Source organism: Otolemur garnettii, unplaced genomic scaffold (assembly GCF_000181295.1).
Source record: "Otolemur garnettii isolate 467f Iridium unplaced genomic scaffold, OtoGar3 scaffold00031, whole genome shotgun sequence".
NCBI classification, from domain to species: Eukaryota; Metazoa; Chordata; class Mammalia; order Primates; family Galagidae; genus Otolemur; species Otolemur garnettii.
The window spans coordinates 7554078-7565091 of NW_003852426.1; the positions used below are offsets into that span (position 1 = coordinate 7554078).

Here is an 11014-nt window from a genome sequence, read left to right on the forward strand (position 1 = left end):
TTCTCTTGCCTCAGCCTCCCAAGTAGCTGGGACTACAGGTGCCCGCCGCAATGCCAGGCTATTTTTTGTTGGAGTTGCCATTATTGCTTAGCTGGCCTGGGCTGGTTTGAATCCACCAGCCTCGGTGTATGTGGCTAGAGCCCTAACCACTATGCTACAGGTACCAAGCCTTTATCCTCTTTTTTCTTTCTTTTCTTTTCTTTTTTTTCTCTCTCTTTTCCTTTCTTTCTTTCTTCTTGGATACAGGGTCTTGTTCTGTTGTCCAGGCTATAGTGAAATAACACAATCATAGCTGACTTTAGCCTCAAACTCTTGGGCTCAAGCAATCCTCCTGCCTCAGCCTCCCAGTTGCTAGAATTATAGGTACCTGCCACCACTCCCAAATACTTTTTAAAATTTTTTGTAGAGATGAGGGTATTGCTATGTTGCCCAAGTTGGTCTCGAATTCCTGGTCTCAAGTGATCCTCCCACTTTAGCCTCCCAAAGTTCTGGGATTACAGGCGTGACACTATACCTGGTCTAAAGTCATATTTTCTACAATGTCTGCTGATATCAAGTTCCGTAAACCACCTGCCTTACTCATTCCCAGAACAACTTCTAAGAATCTCTATACCTGACTTGGCACCTGTGGCTCAAGCGGCTAAGGCACCAACCACATACACCTGAGCTGGAGGGTCTGAATCCAGCTGGGGCTGCCAAACAACGATAGCTGCAACCAAAAAATAGCCAGGCATTGTGGCGGGCACCTGTAGTCCCAGCTACTTGGGAGCCTGAGGCAGGAGACTTGCTTGAGCCCAGAAGTTGGAGGTTGCCGTGAGCTGTGATGCCATAGCACTCTACCCAGGGCAACAGCTTGAGGCTCTGTCTCAAAAAAAAGAATCTCTATACCTATCAGATCTTCACATTCTCATCTTCTTTTTCATACAAACCTGGGACCCAAGTATAGACACAGATCTTTATTTACTTCCAGGTATCAAATAATTGATATCAATCACTATTCATGGATTAATCCATTGAATCCTCCTTACTTGTAAGGATCATGCTTGCTGTACCGATAGGGAAACTGAAGCACAGACAACTTAGGTATTTTACCCATGGTCACTGGAACAGGGCTGGGATTCAAACCTAAGGAGACAGATGCCAGAGCTCAGAGTCTAACCACTGTGTCACACAAAAGAGACTTTTTAATCTTCAGCTCTGAAGTTAACCAAGATTGGTAAAAATAATTGTTAGGGAGTAAACTATAGACTAGCCCATGACATACTCCACTTGAACATGTCCATCCCATATTGTCATCTGCCTTCAGCAGACTCAGCTGGGCCGCCATGGTGGTCCTCTGCTCTGACTCAGATATGCCCCTATACCAGGCAGCTCTGCTCACCTAGGAGTACCTAGGATAGGCATGGGTGGTAGGGCTTCTGGGGTTGCAGTGGGTGGTAGGACCCTTCATAAAGAACAGAGGGAGAAGGGAACTGGAAACTAGCATTCTTGAGAGCCAGAGATGGCAACTCATAATCTTCCCTGAAATGCTGGCCCTGTGAAACGCTTGCTCCCTGCACCCCAGTTGCTCATCCTGAAACCCCTTAGACTTCTCGCCCCACCAGCCCCTCTGTCTGCCCTACTATATACCCTTCCTACCAGAAGGTGTCACCTAGATGCTCAGGGCAGGAGCATTACATAGCCTTCACTCCTAAGGCCCTATAGCACTGACCACAGAGTATAGGAGAGAAGGACTTGACTTCTGTTAACTGGTCACAAACAATATGCTAGAGAAAGTCACTCTGTGCCTCTCTCCCTCCTCCCCACCCTCATCTTCCTCTCCTCTTTTTTTCCCTCCTCCTTCTCATACCCCTGACCCCGTTCTGTTCTAGAACCTAAATAATAGCACCTGAGTGGGGCAAAGAGAACAATCTACAATTTCAAGACCACTCAGATTACCTTCTCACCTCCATTCTATTCCAAGTGACTCCTCCCTGTACATCCCTCTCCATGAAAACCCACTTCTCTACCCTTGGGCTTCCTTGGAGAACAGGAGCAGGCCCCAGGTTAGACCCTCCTCAGGCTGATGGATCATGTTCCCTGCAAGGGAATGGAAGCCAGGCTTGGCCCCAGAACCACATCCTCTAAGAACTCAGATGCATCCCAAGGTACTTCTTGTGTAAGAGGTTTGAGTCCTTTGGACACACCTCTACTTCCACAGAGCAAACAAGAGGGACCAAGTGCTACTGCCTTAGGGTTGCTATGTATTAAACACCTATTGTGTGCCAAGCAACTGCAAAGTAGTGTGCTAGGGCTCAGTGCCTCCCCCTCTCCCACTGCTGCCAGGCACCATTCTAGGCATATGAGCTACCTTGGCAAAGAGGTTTCTCTATGAGTACATATTGCTTATCGTTTCTACTTGACAAATAGAGCAAACTAAGGCTAAGAGTTTGCCCCCAAGTGATGAAGCAGAGGTGCCATTTTAAGAAGCTTAATTCCCAAACCACAATGTCACCTGCCTTTTCTCTCCACTGGAGGAGTGGGTTTGTGAGTCTGATTCAGGCTGGGAATCCCTGAAATGCTTTGGCAGAGGAGGGATGAAGTCAAGTCTACACACCTAAGAGTCTTAAGAGGTTTAGTCCTCAGTATACAAATGACCCGTGGGGCAGGCAGAGTACTCAGGGGCCTAGGGAACACACAGACAGTAGATGGAACTGGAAGTCGGGCGCGTGGTTCATGCCTGTAATCCTAGCACTCTGGGAGGCTGAGATGGATGGATTACCTGAGCTCAAGGGTTCAAGACCGGCCTGAGCAAGAACAAGACCCCATCTCTAAGAAAAACAGCCAAGTGTTGTGGTGGGAGCCTAAATCCCAGCTATTTGGGAGGCTGAGGCAAGAGAATCGCTTGAGCTATGACAGCATGGCCCTCTACCAAGGGTGACAAAGTGAGACTCTGTCTCAAAAAAATGGAGCTGTGTGTCTCATGGGTGATAGGATGTGAGAGTGGGGAGCATGAAGCCAGGCCTTTCGGGATAGGGGGACACAAAGTGGCAGAGCTGAAAGAAGAGTGAAATCTGGACAGGGAACAGGCTGTTCAGAAGCTCAGAGGTGGGAAGGATTCCGAGACAACTCAGAAGATGACAGGTATGATTGAAGGCTGGGAGGGAGCACCAGGAGCAGGGCTGTGTGTGCAGAACGGAGGGTGGGCTGTGTTAGCTGCCGATGGCTGAGGAGGGGAGACCGGAGCTAATAGGACATCAAGAATCCCCTAGCAGAGTAACAGCAAGATGCAAATGGCACTGGCAAGGTGCAAATGGTGCTCAGAGATGATTCTGACAGCATGGGGTGTGGGACCAGGGGAGACACTGGGAGCTATCACAGAAGCCCTGTGGAGGGCCTGGCTCAGGGGGCAGCTATATTTGATCACACTAGCCCTCACTCCCACTCACCCACAAGTCTTCAAGAGAAAATGCTCCTGAATCCCTCCCTCTTTCATGCCTTTGTCCAGATTATCTGGCTCTACTTACTCCTCCCTAATGCCACAATTTTGTAATACAGGGCTGGAGACGGGGGACGAGGTCACTCCTTTGTGAGGGGTGACCAATGAGTGATTTAGAAGAGGATGTGGGCTCGGCGCCTATAGCTCAACCGGCTAAGGCGCCAGCCACGTACACCTAAGGTGGCGGGTTCGAATCCCCAGCCCGGACCCGCCAAACAACAATGACGGCTGCAACCAAAAAATAGCCAGGCGTTGTGGCCGGCGCCTGTGGTCCCAGCTACTTGGGAGGCGGAGGCAGGAGACTCGCTTGAGCCCAGGAGTTGGAGGTTGCTGTGAGCTGTAATGCCATGGCACTCTACCCAGGGGGACAGCTTGAGGCTCTGTCTAAAAAAAAAAAAAAAAAGAGGATGTGGTGGGTGATTTCAAAGGAGGACCAGCCAGAACTCCGGATATGCTGTCAGTTATTTGGGTCAGGGGGCTTGGCATCTCTGGGAGAACCTCAAGGGGGGCTATGCCTGGGCCATAGTGCCCCTCATAGTCCTAATGAGGCAGGGATCCTAGGCCAGTCACAGAGTGACTGCACTAGGCAAGAATCTCCCCTTTGCCACCCAAACCCTCTTACTGCCCAGGGCAGCCTTCCCCTCAGCTGGTGGAACCTGGGGGGAGATCCAGCCCTTAGAGAAGTCAACCCCGCCTAACCCTATGTGACATGAGGATTTGGGGGTGGTAACCCCCCAAATACTTCCTCCTCCTTCCCTGCTGGGCTCTAAAATCTCACAGTGTTCTATTCCTTTGGCTTAAGATTTTGGACCCAAGTTATCGTTTTTTTAAATGGTGCCTCTTTAAGTTGTTATCATTTATCCACGCCTCAGTATGACTGATTCAATCTGATTCTTTTCCAAGAGTTGATTTTGTCGTTTTTGGAGGGGAAGGAAAGCTTTAGAATCCTGGGGTCTAGGACAGTGGGTGGGTGAGGGAGGAGAGGGAAAGGATGCTGGGGCAAAGAAGAGGAAGCATAAGAGAGGAAGGCACAGGAGGGAGTCTGGGATGGATGGGGCAAATCACTGACTTCTCTGTTTGGGGAGGGGTTGATCTACGAAGCCGAAGGGGAGACCCTGGTGTAGCCTTTCACCACCTCCCTCTCCCTACTCAGGTGTCTGGACCCCCGTTCCTGTATCTTCCTGCCTCTTCGAAGCAACAATCTGAAGTGCAAACTTTCTGGGATATGACCCCAGCCTGGCTTGCCATTTTGCCGTCGCCCCCCGCAGCTGGGCAGGGGCTCCTGGCCGACAGGCAGGAGCGCTTCTTGGAGGAGAGGACACCGTGGGAAGGGGGCGCGCGGAGATAGAGCTTCCAAGCGGCAAGAGCTGTGGGGCTCCGGATTCAGGGGCGGGGCAGGGGGGACCCATCCAGCGGGCGGCTCACCTGCAGGACACGGTGATCTCCACCTTGGTGGCCGGGATGCTGCCCGCCAAGGAGTCGAACTCGCTCAGCGACGCCATGTCCTCGGGCTGCTCCATCGCCCACCGCACCCCCACCCCAAATTAGTCAATCCCTGCGCGATTCACGCCTCCTCCAGAGCGGCTGGAGCCCTGGGCTCTCCCCCAACTCCAGAGCCAGGGCTGGGCGGCAAGGGGAGGAGAGAGGAGCTCGAAGAGGGGGCGTGGGAAGTGAGAGAGGGAAGAGGGCGGAGGGAGCGGGGGCAGCGAATCCAAGAGGGGGCTCGGGTGACGCCGCAAAGAGGCTAGGGGCCCAGCGGGAGGGGCAAAGAGCCCGGGAAGCTGGGGCGCAGCGGGGAGAGGCAGAGAGGGGCGCGGGGAGAGGGTGCTGGGAGGAACGCGCAGAGTCGTGGAGAGGGGAACAGAGAAAGGGGCGTGCGTGCAGCCGTGGGCCGGGGTAGAGGGGCTACGGGAGACCGGGAGAGGAGCCTGGGGGACTGGAGGGGCCGGATGGGGCGCAGGCGGCGGGGGTGGCGGGGCGCGGACAGCGCGGAGCCCGGAGCGCCTGGGCTGCGCCGCCTTTCGCTGGGTCTCGGCGCGGGCGGCAGCGGGGTTGAGACGCGGTTGCAAGCGCCACTTGCCAGGCTTGGGCTCCGGCTCCGGGGTGCCCGGGCTGCGGGAAAATCAAATCTGCCCGAAGACGCCGCCTCCCGCCACCCGGGGTGGGCTGTGTGCGGACCCGCCAGCGCCGGAGGGGGCGCCCGCAGGGGCCGGGGCGGGGCCGCGGGCGGGGTCTGCGCGCAGTGCGAGCGTGTGTGAGCGTGTGAGTGTGTGTATGTGCGTGGCGGGCATGGGGACGCGGCTTCAGATGCTGGGGACGTGGAGGGTGACAGCCAGAGATGGTCCCTGTCGCGGGCGTCTTTTGCGTGCGCCCGCTACCCCACCTCCCATTGGGGGGTCTCCTTACCCGGGAAGGGAGGGTTGTGTGAACCAAGGGACGCTTGTTTGGAAGGGTCTACGTATGCAGGGCGGGTACAGGGCTGGAGTGGGAGGGAAGCGTCCAAAAAATCCCCCACGGGATTGGGGAGGAGGGTCTCTGCTGAGTGTGCGCCCCACCTGGGACCAGGTTTCCGTCTAGAAACAGACTCTACATCCCCATATCGAGAGGTGCGTGGAGGAGACCCTAGTGCCAGGAGGGAGCATCATGGTTTCTCAGTGATGGCCTCTTGGCGGGGCAGAGTCGGTGCGGTGCGTGGGCGCTTCTCCCTTCCCGCCTCTGGTTCCCGCCGGCCCTGCCTCACCGAGTCGGCCTCCTAAACCAAGAGCCAGCGCCCTCCCCTTCCCCCGCCAGTCGTGACCACACAGCTAAGCCAGCCTCCAGGTCTAGAAGCTTCTGCCACCAGACTGGAGGAGCGGCCCTAGCTCTTTGGGCTTCTGTAACTCCAGCTCTGAGTAGAGCGAGGCTTTGCTGTGTGCCAGGGTTCCAGGGCCTGCCCTAGGATCCAGGGGAGAGTCTCAGGGAGCTAGGGGACAGTTGAAGCATCTTTCAAGCAGCCCCCTTCCCACCCAACACCCTGGCGGCCCCCACCTCACTCTGGCCTCACACTTCTGGACCGGTGGTTGCTGCCATGAGGCATTTCCATGAGGCTGCACACGCACCCAGGCGTTAGACTTGTCTGCAGAAAATCCACCCGCAGCCCCTCCTCAACCTTAGCCTAAGCTTTGCTGAGATGGAGCCTCCAGTTCAACGCAGGCTGTGCTTTGGCCAGGTGGCCAAGAACCTGCAACTAGCTGGAGAAGAGCCACACCCTCTGGGCCTCACCTGTGGCTGCAGGACCATAAGAGGGTCATCCATATTCTGTTTGAAGCCAATTCCCAGAACATCAGGTACAGCCAGAGTCAAAGATAGTTAAAAGGAAGGAGACATAACTTGGCCTGAGACCATTTACCCATGGCTCAGGATCAGCTGGGTTTGGTTCTGCCCCATGGGACACTCAGGCAGAGGCTGGAACTCCTCAGGCAGTGGGGCATAGCTGGGTCATGTTTGGTCTGACCCTCCCTCCATGGAGCCCTCCCTCCACGGAGAATAACTCAGTCTTCCTTTCTATGGGATACAGAACTGGACTTAGAATCTCTACATTCCCCACCACCCACCTAGTGTAGACAATACTTAAATAAAACATACTTGTGGAATATGTTCTCCATTCATTCCATGAGTATTTACTAAGCACCTGCTGCATGCCTGGCACTTGAGAAACCTTGTTGATAACAATGATCACCACTGTTTTATTCAAAGATCTGAACTAGACACTATGCTTAATTTTTTTTTTAAGAGACCGATTCTCCCTGTGTTGCCTAGGCTATTCACAGGCAGGACCATAGCTCACAGCCTGGAACTCCTGGCCTTAAAAGATCCTCCTGCAGTCTCCCTGTAGCTGGAACTTCAAGTGCTCCCACTGCACCTGTTCATACTTAATTTTTTTGAACTACTATTCATGTACCATAAAATTGCCATTTTAAAGTGTACAATTTAGTGGTTTGTCATAGGTTCACAAGGGCCATGCATGATTTTAAATTCTCAAAATCTATGGGAATGGATTATTATCTATATTTAATAAATAATAAAGCTAGGGTCCAAAGAAGCTAAATAACTTGCCCATGATTAGCCAATTGGGAACTGGCAGAGTGAAGAAGCCAGGCAGCTGAGAACAAGCTTGACTCTGAGCAAGAGGCTTGACTGCCTCTTAGGGTAGGGCCAGGTGATAGAAAGTCACCAGTGAAATAAGGCCCTGTTGGAGAGCACAACAATAAGGAGCCATTGCAGCTCGTTGAGCAGGTGAGTAGTGAGACTGAAGTTCTAACCAAGTAATTTTGCAAAGTGACAAATTTTGGAATAGCAGCCCCAGGGGCTCTTTCTTGAAAGATGTAGGGGCATGTTTGTATCATTCCATTCCCCTTAGTTATTGCATTTTCATTGCTGTTATCTTTGGCAAAAAAAAAAAAAAAAACCTATTTTGGGCACCTGCTCTGTGCCAGGCACTCTTCTAGGCTCGGAGAATAAAAGGGTGAAAAGACATAGTGTCTATCCCCAAAGAGTTCCCAGGCCAGTAGGGCCCCATGTGAGCTAGACCACAGGGCACCTTGAGGTATGCATTAAGGAGGTATAAAGGGCTCCAAAACAGAGAAGAATAACCAACCATTCTGCCCTAGGAGTGGGAACAAGGGCAGGTCAGGGAAAACTGCAAGAAGGAGCTGACACTGAGATAGACATTGGAGATGATGTCTTGGTTCAGTGGTTCCCAACCGTTTCCGCACCAGGGACTGGTTTCATTGAAGACTATTTTTACACAGATGGGGTGGAGGGGGAGTGGTTTGGGGATGAGTCAAGTGCATTACATTTATTATGTACTTTATTTCTATTATTATTACATTGTAATATATAATGAAATAATTACATAAGTCACCATAATGCGGAACGAGTGGGAGCCCTGAGCTTGTTTTCCTACAACTAGACAGTCCCATCTGGGAGTGATGGGAGACAGTGACAGACAAAGTTTCACTTTGGTCCCTGACTGCTCACCTCCTGCTGTGTGGCTTGGTTCCTAACAGGCCATAGACCAGTATCAGTACATGGCCCAGGGGCGGGGACCACAGTCTTAGTTTCCCTCAGAAGCAGATCCTGAGACAAAGATTTGAATGTGAGTAGGTTGTTTGGGAGATGTCTTAGTATGTTACTATTGTTGTAACAAAATACTCTAGACTGAGTTATTTACAGAAAAAATTTATTTCTCACAGTGCTAGAGGCCGAGATGTCTAAGATCAAAGTGCCAGCAAGTATGATGTCTCTGCTTCCAAGATGGCACCTTGTTGCTGCATCTTCCAGAGAAGCAAACACTGCATCCTCCCATATCAGAAGGTCGAAGGCCAAAAGGGGGCCTCACTAGCTCCCGTGGGCCCCTTTGCAGAGCCTCCTAAAGGCCCCACTTCATAGTATTGTTACATTGGCAATTAAGTTTCAACACATAAATTTTGGAGGGGACACTACAGAAGGATAAGGAGATACCCTGTGGGGAATGTGGAGGTGAGATAGGGAAGGAAAGGAGCTAATATAATGTGCTTTATCAAGCCAGTTATTGCTGGGGGACAACAGGCCTCACTCTCACCAAAGAACTCTGGGAGACTGTAAACATACCTTAAACTTTGCCATCAGAGAGGCAAGGGTGCTGGGATCTTTACAGCGCTTCTTCCAGTCATCAGGGCAGTGGCTGGGAGCTGCTTCTGGAGGTGTTGATTTCCTGGCACTTTTGGCCTGATCAGCACAGAGTGGCAGTGCAGGTTCTGGAAGCCAGAGAAAGCTCCAGGCAAAGAAATGCAGGAGGTGGCAGTGGGATGTGGGGAACTGGAGCACACTAAAGTAAAGGGGCAGGATGGGGCAGGGCACCGACCAGAGACTGAGGGCCAGAGATCTGTGAATGGGGACCATAGTGCAGCTGGAGCACAGGACAGCTGTATGTAGAATATGAGGCCAGGGGGTGAGCCCCAGAACATAAAACTTGCTGATCAGGCCCAGGAGAAAAAAATCCTCCCAGTCTCTTCTCAGATGAATTGCTAATGGTTCGAAAGCAGCCCCAGACAGATGTTGCCCTTGGAGGGATTATTTCTCCTTTGAGAACTATGATAGTTCTGAGTAACCATGGTCATCCATGATGTCCAGCCAGTGGGTGAGCCAGCAGGTGCTGCAGACATGCTGTCTGGGCCTGGCAGCCAAATTAGAACCAACCATGGCCCTGGCCCACCAACCACGTAACTGCCGCTCATCTCTCTGATTAGGAACTACAAGCACGGAATGGGCCATGCCCAGAAGATCCGGAATAATAAGCGTCAGCGTTTTGCCTTTGCCATCCAAGACTGCAAACACGCTCTCATCTGACCTAATCCACGGTGTTAATGACGGCAGAGCAATTTCAAGAGGCTACTCACAGCATTGATAAGGAGAGGAAAAGCACCACTGGTTTAGGAGGCAGAGCTCCTCACAGAAGAGGCAGCTGCTGTCCCTCCTCCCCTCTCTAGCCACATCTTGTAAATGCTGAGGATGGGGATGGAGGAGAAAAGGGCATGAAGAGTGGAAATGGGCAAGTGCCTGGGATGGGGGAGGAGGGGTGCCCATACTGCACTTTAGAACAAACTAGGAAAAAGGCATTCTTTTTACTCTGAGTAAATGCAACCTTGAGGCAGGTAGGGTATGCGGCTTTTTGGGCTGAGTGTGGGCGGGTTTTGAGCTCCCACCTACCCTCCTGTCTGGGTGCCTTTATACAGTAAACACCTTGCACTGCTGTACATGGCAGCCCCAGGGACAGAAGGAAAGTTAGGAGGGCATGACAGGAACTTGAAACCACCATAGCAATAAAGAGGCTGGGGAGATGCAGCATCTGATTCCATCCATTAATAGAAATCCTAGAAGGGGCTTAGGTGGAGACCATTTAGGTTAAACCCCTTCTTCTACTGAAAAGCTTCGAGAGGAGGGGGTGATGGACTCAAGGTCACCCAATGCTTCCCTTGATAAGAAATCCCACTAACAGTGAGGCCAGATGCCCACAGGCAGTGAAGTCCTGCCTCAGGAGGTGTGGTGAGAAGCCATGTTCTGCTGGGGTAGAGGAAGAGTCGAGAAGCCAGCCACCCAGCCATGGGACACTCCATGCTTCTACTCTGTCATTCCCCCTGGAAGGGTGGCAGCCTCCCCACCAAATGCCCCATCATCTAACCCAGAGTCCCTATGCTTCCCCTCTCTCCTGCCTCCCCCCACATCGCTGTGACCGCTCAGCCCATGTTTCATCTGGACAAAAAGAAGCCCCAGGGCTCTTCTGCTCCTAGGATATACCACTCCACCCAGCCCTGCCCCAGCATCTGTCTGCAGCCCAGTGGGCTCTGGATCCCTCTCTCACTTCTCTTGCCCTCCTCTCCCTTCCAGCCACTCATGCTTTTGAAAGTGAGGGTGTTGGCTTGGCGCCTGTGGCTCAAGTGGCTAAGGCGCCAGCCACATACACCTAAGGTGACGGGTTCGAATCCCCAGCCTGGGCCCGCCAAACAACAATGATGG

The 11014-nt window shown here is 52.5% G+C and overlaps 1 protein-coding gene across 2 annotated transcripts in view; it reads right to left on the reverse strand.

Moving 5' to 3' along the window:
- CPNE5 (copine 5) overlaps positions 1–5613 on the reverse strand; it is a 96034-nt gene extending 90421 nt beyond the window's left edge. The window contains exon 1 of one of the 2 annotated variants that reach the window (XM_003789149.2): positions 4904–5613. In XM_003789149.2, coding sequence (XP_003789197.1) covers positions 4904–4998 — 95 coding nt within the window. In that variant the 5' untranslated portion in view covers positions 4999–5613. The remainder of the gene's footprint in view (positions 1–4903) is intronic. The other variant, XM_023512854.1, reaches the window with a different exon arrangement.
- Positions 5614–11014: the final 5401 nt, after the last annotated feature.